General features: G+C 33.1%; 2 protein-coding genes across 2 annotated transcripts; both read right to left on the reverse strand.

Moving 5' to 3' along the window:
- Positions 1 to 736: 736 nt before the first annotated feature.
- On the reverse strand, positions 737 to 7,696 carry PEX6 (peroxin 6). Its single transcript, XM_085729725.1, has 16 exons — positions 7,456 to 7,696; positions 5,988 to 6,626; positions 5,660 to 5,903; positions 5,317 to 5,452; positions 4,827 to 5,010; positions 4,058 to 4,249; positions 3,694 to 3,978; positions 3,449 to 3,520; positions 2,785 to 2,871; positions 2,556 to 2,678; positions 2,295 to 2,405; positions 2,173 to 2,211; positions 1,953 to 2,074; positions 1,726 to 1,870; positions 1,459 to 1,539; positions 737 to 1,325 (listed from the first exon to the last, which is right to left on the reverse strand). Exons 1-16 carry the CDS (start codon positions 7,687 to 7,689, stop codon positions 1,236 to 1,238), a joined length of 2,784 nt encoding a protein of 927 aa, XP_085585851.1. The 5' UTR covers positions 7,690 to 7,696; the 3' UTR covers positions 737 to 1,235.
- A 3,140-nt stretch (positions 7,697 to 10,836) lies between these two features.
- LOC146909583 (10 kDa chaperonin-like) lies at positions 10,837 to 13,848 on the reverse strand. Its single transcript, XM_085726364.1, has 3 exons — positions 13,679 to 13,848; positions 12,454 to 12,593; positions 10,837 to 11,175 (listed from the first exon to the last, which is right to left on the reverse strand). Exons 1-3 carry the CDS (start codon positions 13,781 to 13,783, stop codon positions 11,127 to 11,129), a joined length of 294 nt encoding a protein of 97 aa, XP_085582490.1. The 5' UTR covers positions 13,784 to 13,848; the 3' UTR covers positions 10,837 to 11,126.
- Between the last annotated feature and the right edge of the window lie 3,652 nt (positions 13,849 to 17,500).

The raw sequence follows: 17,500 nt of genomic DNA on the forward strand, positions 1-17,500 counted from the left end.
TTGAATAAGGTCTGTGTTGTTTTAAATTAAGTATGAAGTTCATGTTGCTAAAGGGTTTTAGTAGCATTTTAACATATAAAAGATAACATGAAATTTTTACTAATTTTTCTCGTATGTAACATATTTTTACTCCTTTGTGACATTTTAAAAATGATACTTGTATATATTTTGGTAAAAAGTTTCTCATACTTTCTGCACCTTTTAAAACATGTTATTTTATATTTTTGTAACATTTTTCTTATACTTTTTACAAGATTCAAGTATACATTTTTTGTAACATTTCTTTAATCCTTTTTATAACATTCAAATGATGTTGCTGTTCCACTTTGCATATTGTTTTTGCCAATGTTCAACAAATATTGCCATGTTCGCATTCATCATATCATTCTTGAAATTCCAATAAACTTCACCTTCCACAGAGATATTTCCCACATAATTAAAAGAGCGTTTGAAAAGAAAGATATAAAGGCATTACAAAGTTTCTTGACTCAAATCTTTTGCTACAAACTACGTTCAAAAGAATTCCAAATAACCTCAAGGTGTCTACAGTTTTCAGACCTAGAAAAAAAATGAAAAACCAAATTTTCTACCAGTGTGACGAATGCTAATCTGTGTACAAAATCACCTAAAAATATACTTACAAAATTTTTTTTTTTTTTTTTGCGGGATCTTACAAAATGTTTTCACTGTCAACTTCATGCACAACATCGCTAACCTAAAAATTTTGTCAAAAATGTTTTCACTAAAATATATATGATGCATCATAATTTATTTTCCAAAAAAATAATAATGATAATTAGGTTATGAGAAGCTGTTAACACATCTATTTTGGCTGTGCTCTATTACATGGTTGGAAGCCTACTATATACAGAAAAGAAACAGATTCCACGCAGTCACGGATTTAGAAATCTCGAATGTTCAATCTGATTGCACAACTTGTATTCCGGTTTTGTGAAGTTGAAATTGTAAGCTGTCCAATCTGATCGATTGCACAACTTATATTCAGGTTCGGTGAAGTTGAAATTATTAGCCTTCCAATTGTCCGATCTGATTGATTGTGCAACTTCTATATTCAGATATGGTGAAGTTGAAATTGTAAGCCGTCCAATTTCATTTTAATGGCCAAGATTATTTGATTGAGTGCAATGCAACTGCATGCTTCTGTAACTTTAAGAATCTTGACTCCCTAGTATACCAGCAAGAGTAAGGTTGCAGATTGTATATCAGTCCGATGTTCATTTAGAGGTGCCTTCAAACTGATCTCTAAGAAGCTCGTACTTCTTTAGCTCAGCCATAGAGAGGGAAGGCTGAAGTTCTTCCAAGACCTGAAATTTAGAGGAAATGTGAATCACATAATTACATACTAGAAAACTCTTGGGATGGAGAAGTTACTGTAGTGTCAGAGTTTGATCAGTGGGCAACCTAAATTATCAATAAAAAATACAATTTGCAAGTTACCTGGACAAAATCATCGTATTCAACAACAACAGAGTCTGCTTCATTATCCGGGTTGGAGGACTCTGGCTCTGCATTCAAAACCTAGAACAAAAGAATTAGGTTAAGTACCGTCTCTCTAATTCACACAATGGCGGATGCATAGATACAGGCTACTATTTCCTCTATAAAGTGACAGTCCACCATCATCTCAAATGCAATAATAAGCCTAATATCAAAGAAAATGCACACAAAGTAATCGCCAGATCCAGTGATCTTAGCTGGACTTACCCTGCGCTTTGCGGCAAGGAACCAAGCATCTGCACACAAGGCATACATGTCTGCGCCAGTGAAGTTTGGCGGACATTTTGTTGCAATAGTGTAAAGTGAAACATCTTCATGTAATTTGAACTTTCTAGTAAGAGCTTTCAATACCCTGAGAGAGATGTGCACAGTACCATGCTATCAACAATAGAAACTCCTCAACACAAAGGGAACCGGAAAAGCAGACAGCTTACCGCTCTCTGTAAGTTGCATCAGAGACAACTCCAACATATAACAGTTTATCAAAACGACCAGGGCGAAGAAGGGCTGGGTCTATCAAATCTGGTCTATTACTTGCACCTATAATAAATAGATCCTATTAAGCCACCAACAAAGTAAACACTTGTTAGAAGCAAAATAGGATAATATATCTTACTAAAACGAGAGAAAAAAAATTGAAGAAGATAAAATAACCTGTGTTGAATCACTTAAGCCGTCAATTTCTGCAAGCATCTAATAAAGGAAATATATTTCAGATTAGGAAGTCCAAAGAAAAGGTCTAAAACATCATGGTCTTGCGCAAAAAAGGAAATCACCTGCGAAACCACTCTGTCCATAACACCCCCAGAATCTCCAGAAGCTCCCCGAGCTGGTGCAAGAGAATCAAGTTCATCAAAGAAGATGACACATGGACGTGCTGATCTGGCCTGTGAATTATATCAAAGTTGACTTTATCAAATTCTGTTCCTTAAACTTTTTAGTTCACAGAAAATAGACAGACACGCAGAAACATTCAATTGAACTTAAGAAAATATTTAGATCAAAATAAAAAATAAAAAAATAAAAAGTTATTATACCTTCTGAAAAATGTCTCGAACATTCTTCTCAGACTCTCCTATGTACATGTTGATCAGTTCAGGACCCTTCACACTAAGAAAATTTAAGGAACATTCTGTAGCAACAGCTTTTGCTAATAATGTCTGACATTAAATAAATAAAAAGAAAATGAGACAAGAAAACTTCTGCAAGTAAAGAGTAAGAAATCTGAGGTAGAAGATTGTCATTTAAAGGTACTTTACAACTTACTTTGCCAGTTCCAGGGGGACCGTACAAAAGAACACCAGACCGCTTGCGTAACCCAGATGCAAATAGATCTTTATGCAAGAGAGGCAACTAAAATACAAAATACAGAGTGAATCAGTTATTCAGAAATTACAGAAAATAAATAATATCTCCAGGGTAGCATATGATTGAGTTAGATAAATATTAAAATATAGAAAAAAATAAGACTAGAGATTATTCTAAAAAAGGAAAAAGCGATATGATAAAGTAGAATAATCCATGATTTAGACTTGATAATATAGCAGAAACAGTCCATTCTATCTCTTTTTAGGAGAAATTAGTGTTGACAGCTTCCATGTTGAACTTTAGGAGTGAAGTACATTCAAATTTCAATTTTGACTTTCCAAAAGCACTTTCTTTCTTATTTTACTTACACTCTTCAATCTGAGTATACACTAAAACGTAATTCAACTCGGTCAGCTTATGAAATTTGACAATCTAATATATCTTATGAAATGTTGACCATGTAAACATAACCACAAATTCCTTTTTACTATTTTCAAGTTGACGTGAGGGGCACTGTTTTCTGCTATAGTAAGCACAATTTCAAATAAAAGTGTGAAGCTGCACTTCCAAATCAGAGGAGAAAAGTGGCAGCCGGTAAAGTTATGTCATACAAGAAGCCCACCTGAACAGTATCCAGGATTGATTTTTTGACATCTTCAAGCCCGCCAACATCTTCCCATTTTACATTCGGAACCTGCATAAAAATCCATGCTTAAGAAAACCATGCATCGAAGAACTTTTTCTCCCACAAGTCATATTACATAGTGTACACTTTTCAACAATAAAAGAATGGTATATTATCTTGATTTTAAACACTACTCAATATAAATGAGAAAAGTTTCACAAAATCCTGTTTTCTTAATTTACCTTTGGAGTACCCAATGCTGACGCATTTCTTTTCTTTGATCGTTCCAAAGCATTCACCAAGTCTTCTTTACCAGGTTTCCGAGCTGAAACTTCTGACTCAATGTTGTCCTCCGTCACCTCGGAAATAAGAGAACTATCTGAGTCTTCGGGTTGATCTTTGTCTACTCCAACATTGCTCCCAGGAAATAAGTTGGCACCAGCATCCGCAATTAAAGCACACATATCCCTGGGCATGAAACCAGATGTCTGTCCAACTATTTCTTTTACAAAGCCCTCTAAATCAGTCTGCAAGAAGCATAATGCAATTATTTAAAGTCAACAGAAGAAGGTATAGACACAAGAGGAGGTTCCATTCTACACTTACATTAGAGTGGAGTCCATAAACATTTTGCAGTGAATGCAACAGCATTTCAGCCCTTTGCTCTTCTGTCAAAGGCCCCATCTTTATTTCGTGGCTAAAGCAGCGTCTGATGCTTGAAGGCAGACCATCTGAACTGTCAGCAGCAGCAATCAACAGGACCTGATGCCCGCTTGTCTTTTCAGAATTCTTCTCTACCTACACCAGCATGCTGTAGTAGTAAATACCTTTGCAATTATAGTTAAAAAAATAACAAAAGGAAAACATAACTGCTGAGATTTTTCCAATCTTGATTTTGATTTACTACTTGACAGGCCAAATGAAAAGGATATATTTGACATATATATGGATTTGTATATATGCAATAAAACAAGAACATTATTAAAGTATAATGCATGTCAATTGATAGATAATTCTTCACTCCTGATAGAAATAGTCAAATTTTATGCAACAGGGAACTTTGGAAAGACAAAAAAATAGCTAACTGTATATGCTTGCATCTCCAGCAGAGAAATTTCCCCAATTTATTAGAGTTCCCAGTAGCTAATTCCTTTTCATCAACTTTTCCTTACAATAATAGAAATTGCTATTATTGCTTAATATTATCTTACCTGTTGGCTTCTTTTAGTGTTCAATTGTTTGTTTTATTTCTTTATTTGATTTACACTACAGTGAGATATACCATTTGTAATATCCAGAACAAAGAGTGATTAAAAAATTTATAGTTCAAACGATAGTGATAGCAATAGAAAGTTACAACTACGTTAAATCTTACAAATTCACCATTTGATTTCACCAGGGAGTTACTATCACCATGTTCACCAACTGGCTCAGTGAATCTCCTAATAACTGATGCAACTTCGGATGCATTTCCTCTTTGATCATTTTGTGAAACTTCAGGTGATTGCGAATCTCGAAAAACCTCAAAATGACGAAGTAGAAGTATTGTTGGCGAGTATCTGTAACAATATAATCCCATATGAGCATACTAGATGTTTGGAAAGAAAAACATATCCAAAACATTGAATGTTCAAATTTCTCAGAGCCAAACACAACCAGGTTAAAAACTGAGGAAGGTGGATAAATCTAAGTGCAGAGAAGAACTAATAGGGAGAAAAAGTAAGGTGGATAAATTAATGAAATATATGTTCCTGTTCTGTTAGCTAAGTATGCAACCCATGCCGAAATAAAGATTTTGCAGGAACAAAGTTCTCGGTATAATGCGTGTTGTTACTTCTTATCATTCCTGGTATTCTAAATATTACCTTTGAGCAGCTTTGAACGCTTGAGTTAGAGCAACAGATGTTCTATCGGATCCCATTAGTTCATGACAGTTATATTCCACCACATGCAGGCCCAGTCGACGAGCAACATATCTAACAACAGTCCTTTTCCCACAACCTGCATAATTATGTTCAGGAAATATGCACAATCAATGCTAATCCAAACACACCATTTATTTGACATTTTCAAGCCACGGATACATATTTTAAATAAACATCGACAACAACAACAACAACTAAGGTCATCTAGTGGTGATCCATTATGAAGAATGTAAAAAAAATATTAATTCCATTAGAAAACAAAGCCATGCAATATAGAACACACCTTCCAAGCCATACAATAACACTGAAACTCTAAACTTGGAAGAAAGCGCAGATGGACATAAAGTTGGTGCAAGTATTGAAGCCAAGATCTTCACCGTGTCCCTTTGCAAAGGCACAGGCCCTTCTGGTCCAGCAATTAACAAATCCGGAGGAAGGGCAGATGGGGAGCTCCCTACTAACACCAAAGCAGTCAAGGTTTTATTGACACGGAGAACTGGTTCATCTGATGGTTCCATAGCAATGACCTGAAGATATAAGTTACACTCTAATAAAGAACCTGATATAGTTTCTTGAGGTTAAAAAATATGAGAGAGAAGAGGTAAACATACCTTAAAACAGATAATGTTTTCGTTCTTCTTTTGTGTTTTTTGGTTACAAGGAATGCAAATCGTGGAATTACAGTTCCAACTAATGTTAATTCCGAAAACATCTCCGCTTGACAAATATCTATCGACTTCAAAGTACTTCTGCAATGCCAGGTCAATCATGTCTTGACGTTCTTTGGATTCAACGTCTGAAATTGGTTTAATGGAATCAAGGATGCCACATTCTGGTATCTTCACAAAAGCAACTCTCAGAAGGGAGGCAAATCTGGGAGGTTGAGCGAGAGGCTTTAACTCTATATTAATGACAGAATCCTCGATACTTTTAGCTACATCCTCATCACCCACTTGACACTGAGGCTTGAAATATGACGACAAAGCGTCTTGGCCATTGTGAATAATGGATTTCAAACATGAAATGTGCAAGTTAAGATTAAAGGCCAGAAGAGGAGACAAATAAGCAATTTCACCATTTAACAAGGGGCCATTGAGAGGGAAATCACAAGAAGGAAAAACAAGCATTATTCTAGAAGAAGAGGGTGATGAGTGATCTATATCAAGGGCAGTGGTGTCACTGCTTGGAGGGTCAAGAGCAATGGCCACTGCAACCCTCTGTGTGTTCATTTCAGCATTGTTGACCAGAACCTGAGAAAATTCAAAATCAATAGTACATTTTAACAAAAACTCAAGTAAGTCATCGTTTTGCACTAAAAATTGTAAGTTTCTGCAAAATTAGTCTCCAAATTTACGAAATAACAAATTCGTCCTTAAAATTGAAGAATATCAATCAATTTCGTTCCTCCATCAATCAATTAACTATGATAAACTTATATCATAAACTAAAGATAAATGAAAGCACTAAACAAATTTATGGAAAGTTGGAAACACACTCCCCACTTACTATGACTTAAACAACGCATCAACTTAGTCTTTCTGTCATCTTAAAGTCCTATTTTGATAAACAACTTAATTAAGCTCTTATAGGATAATTGCTTGTCATATATAAAGCCCGTTTGGATTGGTTTAGTTATTAGCTTACGCAAAACAACTTATGCAAATAGATAAGCTTTTATGTATTATTCATAAGCTTGTCAAGGTAGTTTATGAAAAAACAGCTTATGATGATACAATTTTCGTTAGTGATTGAGAACTTATGAACTAACATAAAAGCTTATTTATTTGCATGAATTATTTTTCATAAGCTCAAAAATAAGCCAATCCAAACATGCCCATAAAGTGAAACTATTTTTATATAAGTTGCAAGTTGTTTTCCTAAGCTCTGACAAACAGTCTCACAAATATTTATCCCAGTAGATAAGGTCAGATAAGTCAATCTACACCGAGTCTAAATGATGAAAGACTAAATATTGATACCAAATTATCCAATAACTACAATTTCAATAACTAAAATGATGATTCAGTAGAGTAACAAAAATTGAGAATTTAGAAAAAGGGTGTTATTGGAATGAATTACCGGTGAGCCAGAAGTGATGGAGAGTGTTTTGAGAAGAGAAGTGGAGAGAGCAATGAGCGCAGAGTGATCAAAAGAAGGTAATTTGTTGGATAATCGAAGAATTCCAACTGGTAAATTGTAGTTAGGGAATTCATTCTCGTTGATTGAAGAATTGGAAGATTTCAATACGGAATTGATTGCAGTTTTGGTGGAACATAGAATTAGAGGTTTTCTTCTTCTTCTCTCCTCCACCATTTTCTTTACCTGTTCCTTTTTCAGAGAGGAGGAAGAAGAAGAAGGTAGAAAGGGCAGAGCTTGTTCTGGGATACATTCATCCAACGGTGAGTGTAGCTTTCTCTTCTATGGTAAGGTCAAAGCCGTTGGATCGAAATTAAAACATGTTTTTCATAATTTGCTATTAGAGGATGCCCACTCTAAACATGAGATCGACATTTTAATGTAAGTTTTACACTAAGGAATATATAGAAATGTTAAATAAATAAACAAATCAATTAATCAATAGATTATTATATATTATAGTGGAAAGAAAAAAATCAATCCATCTAATTTCAAAAACAAACAATAAATCAATCCATCAAAAGATTTATAAGCTACTAGAAAATTAAATTGTATATGAAGGTGAGAAAAACACAAGAAGGGGTTGAATTGTGTTTTGAAAAATTCTTCGTTTCTCCTAAAACTGAACACACTAATCGAAGCTAAGTGAGACGGCTTCGAAGTGATAAACGTAATCTAAATGCGGCGGAATAAAACAGAGAGAGAGAGAGAGAAGAAGAACGACACAAAGCAATTATACTTGGTTCCTTCCACAATCCGGAAGTAGTCCGGTCCCCCTTGCACTTCCAAGGAGATTTCACTATGAGTAATATCGATTACAAATGCTCAAGCACACAAGCAAGAGACTTCCTTTGCTCGAAGCACACAAGCTAGAGACTTCCTTTGCTCAAGAACACAATTAAGAGACTTCTGCTCAAGCACAACCGCAAGAGACTTCCTAACTAAACAAAATTACACGTAAAATTGTTTAAGGTTGAACACTTGATATACAATCGAGGTGCTCACAATACAAATCGATACGGACTCAATGGACTTAAGAATTTCTAAGATATGACTTTGAGACACGTAAATTCTAAGTGAATGCGGAACAATTTCAGCGAGAGGTTTGGTACTTGTGAAAATCTTGTGGGTCTTTCGTTCGGCGTTCTTGCATTACCAAAACTCTAAGTCTTCACTCCTTTATATAAAGGTGTGAAAGAGACGTTGTGAAATTGTCGGCACCAAAGAGTCGTTGTTGAAGCTTGATCTTTCACCAATGATCTTTTGCCCGATTTGGTTGTTGTCCTATGAAGAACCAATTTGAAATCCATTCCTTATCCAAAGGAACATATATGCGCGAGACCGTATTCGGAGCCGTTTTCTTGTCTTGAAGCGTGGACACAAAACGAGTAGTGGAGAACGTGGTTGTACAATTCGTACAAAGTACAATGTCAACGCTTTCGTCCAAATTGCAAGCACAAGCCTTCAAACACCTTTGAAATGACCGTTGCAAAATTCCACTAATTCTTTGTTTGTGTTTACGAATCCAATAGATGACTTTTGCATTGATAATTCTTCAATTCTTGAATCTTTTGCAATTCCGGTTGAGATTCAAATTTTCCGGTGAAATAGCTTCGATGAGGCGGCTTCGATGATATGACTTCTGCAGCCTTCCGATGATGCAGCTTCGATGATATGACTTCGGACTTCTTGTCTTCAAGAGCACTATTCTTACTTCGAAGCGTCTTAACTTCGTGAGCACTATCCTTACTTCGAAGCGACTTAACTTCGGGAGCGTTTTTTTTTCTCTTCGCAACAAGTTGCCTTCGGAGCGTCCAAGCTTCAAATTTTTGTTGTTTCCTTTGCTCTTTATTTGCTCATTCGTAACCAATGATGATGTAACTTTATAATTATGGTCCCGTACACTTGAACAAATATTAGCTAGTCCAATTTACAATTTTTAATACCTTGTTATCATCAAAACTTTTTAAGGTTCATTGTTAAACACATTTTGTTCCAACAGTATACACACCATAAATTGATTTGGAAAAAAATGTAAAGAGATAAATCAAAGAGAAATTATAAGATGCATCGACGATGTAAAATAGTTTTACACCGATATCCAATACATATATTGTATACCACTAAATTATATAGATATTGTAAAATTAGTTGTATAACATAGTATACTCCCTCCGTCCCATATTATAAACAAAAAAAATCACACTTATTAAGAAAACTAAAACATAGTAATTTGTAACATAGTTTTTTGTGTTATCTTTGAAATAAGTTATATAGGAAGATTTAAAAACAATTTTCATTGGTAGTTCATTATAGAGAAAATGAAAAAGAGAGCAAATTGAATGCACTTTGCATTTAATTTTCCTTTGGAAAAGATAATTTTTGAAAAAACATAATTAAATATGATAAAAGTTGGTCTTTTTTGCTTATAATTTGGGACAAAAAATAGATTTTTTTTGCTTATAATTTGAGACGGATGGAGTATTTGATAATACATGCACATCAAGAGTAACCAAAAAAGAATGCATCTCCATTAAACTCTAAATCACAGTCCATGCAAGATAAACAAGAATTATTTAAATCAAACTTAAATCTTCTTTATTACCAAAAAAAAATCTTCTAATCTTTCTCATGTTATACTCATGAAATTTAGTCAAAATCATTGTGAAATTAGAGTCATCCTCAATAGTAGTACTATTATTCAATTTTCTCTCTATACACCAGAGAGTCATCCTTGTCGATTATCAGTCTCAACTCACAAAAATAGGGCAAGTTTCAATCAAACGGCATAAGAGTTGAATTAATCACAAGAGTCTTAAAATCTTAACAAAGTGTTAAATTGTTGTAGTCGTCGAATGAATTGAATTGAAAGCAAGCCAGAAATATGGATAGTTGGAGATGAGTTTTATGCAAAGGACTTTCAAAACCTTATCACTTATTATGGGGACATGATTTACCTATTGTATTTAATTGATGAATGTTATTTGGTGGATAAGATCGATGAGCATTAGAACAACCAGCTCCATCACTAAGGTAGCATCCCTTGAATTGTGTTGGAGCTTGAGAACCCACACTCCAACATATCTAAGATAACTCCATGGCTAAATAGCAGCGGCCATGTAAACGCTACAAACTCAATATCAAAACCCCTCAATCACAGCAGTAAATCGAAAATCCAATAACTAATCAAAAGATATTCCTGCAAGAATTGCAATCTAATCCAGAAGGCAAAATCCAAGAGGATTGGTCGCAACTAGATGATATGTTTGAACATGCATGGTATATCATTTTTTTAAGTAAACTTTGAAATAGTCAAGTCCAAAATAACTAAACCAGAGGCATGCATTTAAATTTAAATAAGCCACAAACAGGCTATGGAATGTAATAAGGTACGTTGCGGCCTTCAAAAAAAGGTTTCCCCAATAGTTGCATAAAAATACTAATCTTGATTGTTGGCCCAAATTTCTAAGAAATGTTTTGCCTCAAAACAAAATATAGATTGTAGACATTGTGCATAGAAGTCAGAACAGAAAGAAACTGCTCAAATGTATGTAGCAGAACACCTAGTATATAAATTACTACAGCAGGGGCCAAATCCGCCAATGACTTTGACATCAATCATGCAGTGTTCCCAATATATCGTCATCTCCATACAGATAATACCTGCCAAAAAAATATGATCTAATTAGGCAAGATTTCAGAAAAGTCACGTATTGCAATTGATACGAATAGCACACTACTTAAACCATCACATCTAATTTATTCACATTGCCGACTACATATCATTATGATTACATTTACAGTGTTGTCAATTGCAGAACGTAGAAAATAGTGGTTTGTTCAAAAATCCGCTATGCTCCAATGCTATAGCCGCAATTGGACAACATTTTGTACTAAACATACCGCAGAACAATAGCGGTTTGTTAAAATTCCGCTATGCTATAGTGCTATAGCACTGCTGTAGCTGCTATTTGACAACAGTACATGATTATAAACTTTGTGAAAGAGAAGGATTGCACAAGAAAAACTAGGAATTTATTTAGGGGCCAAGAGAGGATGCATCTTGCAGTCAAAACCTTCAATTCAATGTATATCATACATTTTCAGAACTGGCATCCCAGACCATGACAATATTAAAAAATTCAAAATATATACGAACCAATTTTGTAATTTACATTCTATATGGTTGGAATTTCAAATTTTACATTACTTATCAGCACACGCAGAACATTGCATTAATATAATCCCTCAACAGTATATAAGTGAGAAGGTCTTATAAAGCGACACAATTTATTGAATGAAATGCTTAACTTATGAATTATGATACAAATGACTTTCCTAATTAAGACTATGAAAATATAAAAAAAATTGAATAGAGATGGAGTTAGCCTGCGCCCTCAGCTTCAGACATGAAGCTCTGCATCAAGGCACATACATAAGAAACAACAAATTAAAAAGAAAATAAAAATACATTATACCAATGGTGGAGTAAAATCAAATCCCAAACATTGACATGCAATATCAGGCATATCCTTTCCTCCATAAATAAGGACTAGCTTTGTTTTAATTATTCACAAAGAAGCCAACATTCAACAGCAATTTAAACATGAAGGTATCAAATATGTACCAAGAAAATAAATTATCTAGGCATCATATGGGTAAAACTATCAAAGTTAAACTTAAGTCATCAAAAGAAGTGATTGCAAGCGTAATATAGGCCCTCAACTGACTAATTGAATTAAACTTTCATAATCAGCTTCAGGACTATTACTCAAACGGATAAATTATGACCTTTTATGCGTCATTTGCGGCTTTTTTAACAAACAAATTACAGTGCCAATAAATTAAAACTAAGAAACCGTGTCCATCAGATCAGTCATGATTAAGAGACATTAAGAATGATGAAGTTCAACGAAGTAAAAAGAGCAAATATATACGTACTCTTTGTGATCAAGCTTCACCTCAACTCCTCCGTATTCAGGTAACAGAACAGTGTCACCTTCCTTTACAGCAACAGGAAGGAGTTTGCCGTCCGTACCATGAACGCCAGGGCCAACAGCAACAACTTTTCCAGAATTCAGCTAAAGCAACAAGACAGAAATAAATTCTCAGTTCATCAGTGTACTTCAACAAAGCACGAATACAATAGTCTTATCCCGCTAAGTGGGATCGGCTACATGGATCAAATTATGCCATTAAGTTCTATCATAAACCATATTTCAATCCAACTCTATCTCTAGATCTTTCTAAATAGTTTCACCAAAGCACGAATGTATATCATAAAAATGCATGGTTGCAGTAATAAATTAACGCCAATCAGTCTAATGAAATGAACCATAAAATCGAAAAATACCCTGAATCAAGAACATTCAAATTAAAATCTTAAACATTTTGGAGCTTAAAACTAAAACAAGTAGAAAAACAAACTAAAACTTAGTTCAAACTCCTATTTTAGAAATCCTAGAAGCAAAAGCTCAAGAAAAGGTTTACTAGGAACTAGGTTAGAATAGAGAATCAAAATTCTACTAGGAAAATTTACTAAATCAGTCCACCCTTAATTTGTTCTACCTTGCGGTGTAAAATTCAATTGCAAACTCGCATAACACATGTGTGCAGCTACTGAAAATACACAATAACAATTATTCTATAAGAACCGGAATATAAACAACGTCAAAAAACAAACATTTGTTTGGTTTGGTAACAAGGGCCTGTCTGGATTGGTCTTTTACTCTTTTTTATTAGCTTATGCAAAACAGCTGATGCAAATAAATAAACTTATATGTATTATTCATAAACTTGTCAAGTCAATTCATGAAAAACAACTTGTAAAGATACAATTTTCGTTAGTGAGAACTTATGAATTAACCTAAAAGCTTATTTATTTGCATAAGCTATTTTTCATAAGCACAAAAATAAGTCAATCCAAACAAGCCCTAAGACAGAATAGATGAATATTTCAGTTTTCCAATGTCATGATCAACAATCAACATTAAACTAAGCTATAACACATATTTTATGAAACCTAAAAGTGTGATAAGAACATAACTATCAACTATTTTTCATATTCAATGAAATGAAGAAAAAATGCAATTTTGAGAAGAAAAACGAAGACCCAAAAGGTGGAGATGAAATGGGTATGAATGGATTAAGAGGAGAATGAAAAGACCTTGGAGATTTTCTCCGGTAACAAAATTCCAGCGTTGGTTTTTGATGGAGGAACAATCTTCTCAACCAGAACACGGTTGAACAATGGAATCAATCGCTTCGCCATTTCGAAATTGGAGCAAACGACAGCAACACAAGGAAGAAGAATGCAAATTTGAAGTCACTTTTTAGGGTTTTACAAAGGGTTTATGTTATTTCAAATTTGGCTTAATTGCATTTTAATCCCACTATTTTATTAAAATTGCAAAAATAATCTTCTTTTTAAAATTAAACTTTTTAGTCCCTCCATTGCTACATCTTAATCTTAATCTTAATATATATAAATGTTAGACGATCGACCTAACCCTAATCCCGCCCTTTTTGGCGGATCCGAATATTTTTTATGAAAAAAAAGGTTTTTCAAGGATTCGAACTGGGTACCTCTTGGCTACACTTTACAACTCTCCCCACTAAGTCACTTCCTTTTTGATTGAAATATTGTTGCTTCCAAAATTGATATACCACAGTACTAAAACATTTTTTAAAAGACGCAAACGCCCTAGCGGTTCCTTTTCTCATAACAATTTCTTTTCATTTTTAATGGTTCCTTTATTGATGGCGGTATTTATTATTATTATTATTATTATTATTTTTGCTCGTTGTTATTATTTTCTCGTCGTTTACCACATAAAAGTTCATTTTCATATTTCTTCTTATTTCGCTACCACATAAAAGTTCATTTTCCTTTTCATTTTTATAGTATTAACGACCCTTGCGATTAGGATCAATTTCCTTTTCATATTGGTGTATGCTTACTACGTGTTACGATATTAAAGTTGTATTTTTAAAATTGTTGATAATTTGACCGATTTCAATGATAATTTTGTCGGCCTCTTTGTTTCTCATATATTATTACTTGAAGTTATTTATTCGACTTTTTATTTGCAAAAATCACTACACTAGATTATAACATTACTTTGATTTCTCCCTCGACTTTTCAAAAATGTTTACTAGTTTCAATTTGTTTATTTTAGTTGTTCTTTTAACATGAATGTAATCAAATATGAAGATTGAGAAAAAAGAAATTCAAGAACACAACCTCGGTAATATTATTTGGTAAGAAAATAAATTTAATAATTTAAATTAGTGTAATTTTTTCATTTTTTGTTGTTGTTTTTTGTAGTCGTTTCATAAGATAGTATTGAATGTACAATCAGTATAATATTTATATACAAAACCGGTGCATCGCACGGGTTAGAGTCTAGTTTATTGTAATTTTTAGTCCCCGACCAATATTTTTAGTCTCTAAAAAAGATGTTTTTTAGCCTCAAAAGTAGTGTTTTACAACCATCATCTTGAGTTACCATAGAAATACAGCTTTTAGGGATAAAATTCACCTTTTCAGACAAAATATTATGGTTAGAACCAATATTGCAATAAATATAATAATGGAGAAACCAAAAAATCTAATTTTAAAATCGAGAAACTATTTTCATGAATTTGATAAAATAGGAGGATTAAAATTGCAATCAAGTATTTAAATTTTATTATTTGTTTTAGACTTTTATTAGACAAAATTATTTGTTAAAAAAAAAAAAACTAGCTCTACAATATTCTCATTGCATTTTTTTTATGATTCTTACACATTTTTAAATTGCTTTAAATACAAAGTCATACTCCCTCCGGTCCTATTTACAAGAGAAAATTGATTTTTTAGATACATTGAATAATGTATGTATCTAGTCAAGAACCTAAACCAAATACATTAATTATTTAATGTATCTAAAAAGTAAATTGTCTCTTGTAAATAGGACCGGAGGGAGTATCAAATATCATTTAATGAAGAATTCCTAACATTCACCTTTCATGTCTAGGACAAAACATCTAAAGTGTGACCAAGTAGTCTGATAGCATAAACTTAACAATATATTGTCTAAACCAATTTATAAGGTATAGACTGCCTTCACTTTAAGGTCATATTTAATTCAATGTGAACTCTTTTTTTTTTTTTTTTTTACAAATTCAATGTGAACTCTTAACAAACTAATAAATGTAGAGTGTTTTCCGGTTTATATTACTATCTCTTTCTCTCTCAAATAAGTAACTTGATCTTTTTTTTATTCTTTTGATTTCAAAGAGCCATAAAGCAAAACTCACAAACATAAAATGCAGAGGATTCGAGAACTACAAGTTCGAACTTGCGTCTCAACGTATCAAGTGTTTCTACGGTCTTTTATAATCCGAGTTGTACTTATGTTCGGACAAAATGTTCAAATGTGTAATAATCATCTTCTCTCGCACTTTGTGTGTATGAGTTTCGTCACTAAACTCTTGGATACAAAAAAGTAAAAACAAGGAAAAACTCAAACTAAAGTCGAGCAAACTCAACGTCCATGGCATCTCGCAAACCATAGTATAAACTCAAAATTTCAGCATGGAGAATGCATGGTCTACTAATTTTTTTGAAGAAACCATGCAAAAAAGAACATGTATGATCGCGAATAAGACTATCAAAACCTCCCAAATTGGAATCGAGGAACACATTGTCATCAACATTGAGAGCTACTAAAACCATACTAGGTCGTAGATAAGTGACAAAATTCCATGTACCGACTAAAAAAGAGTAAAAATATTTATGTTTTATAGTAAAAACAGTTTTTTGTCCAAAAAAACAAATAAACTTGTAAAAAAAAAAAAAAAAAACTAACAGTATTTTACAAAGCATATCAATGATTACGTTACTCTAAGAGACTAATCAAGTGATTAAAAAGAAATCCAGAGAAAAGTTGAAATGAAATAAATCACAGACAGGTTTGCCATAATCATAATTAATTTGACCACCACATACCTAACTAGGTTTTATTAATGTACTAAATGATATTTTGAGGATTCTCATCATAAACCATCTTGACCTCAATCATATTGTTTCATATCTTTATGATTTCTGCATTCTGCTTCATGTTCTATATGATTACATGTCTCTGGTTGGAAATTTTACTTCCGTACAGCATAATCAGGTGTATATATATGCTTAATTTAAATTCATAAATAAATAAATAAGATTTGATTAAGACAAGATTATAGACAAGGAGAATTTGGAAAATGAATTCACCGGGGGAAAAAGGAGGAGAAAGTGTCCCAGCCTATTCTTACTTCGAAGCGTCTTAACTTCAGAGCACTATCCTTACTTCGAAGCGACTTAACTTCGGGAGCGTTTTTTTTTTCTCTTCGGTAACAAGTTGCCTTCGGGAGCGTCCAAGCTTCAAATTTTTGTTGTTTCCTTTGCTCTTTATTTGCTCATTCAGAACCAATGATGATGTAACTTTATAATTATGGTCCTGTACACTTGAACAAATATTAGCTAGTCCAATTTACAATTTTTAATACCTTGTTATCATCAAAACTTTTTAAGGTTCATTGTTAAACACATTTTGTTCCAACAAAGTATACACACCATAAATTGATTTGGAAAAAAATGTAAAGAGATAAATCAAAGAGAAATTATAAGATGCATCGACGATGTAAAATAGTTTTACACCGATATCCAATACATATATTGTATACCACTAAATTATATAGATATTGTAAAATTAGTTGTATAACATAGTATACTCCCTCCGTCCCATATTATAAACAAAAAAAAAATCACACTTATTAAGAAAACTAAAACATAGTAATTTGTAACATAGTTTTTTGTGTTATCTTTGAAATAAGTTATATAGGAAGATTTAAAAACAATTTTCATTGGTAGTTCATTATAGAGAAAATGAAAAAGAGAGCAAATTGAATGCACTTTGCATTTAATTTTCCTTTGGAAAAGATAATTTTTTGAAAAAACATAATT

Source organism: Medicago sativa, chromosome 7 (genome assembly GCF_051527215.1).
Source record: "Medicago sativa cultivar Bolivia chromosome 7, Bolivia_mono, whole genome shotgun sequence".
NCBI lineage: Eukaryota > Viridiplantae > Streptophyta > Magnoliopsida > Fabales > Fabaceae > Medicago > Medicago sativa.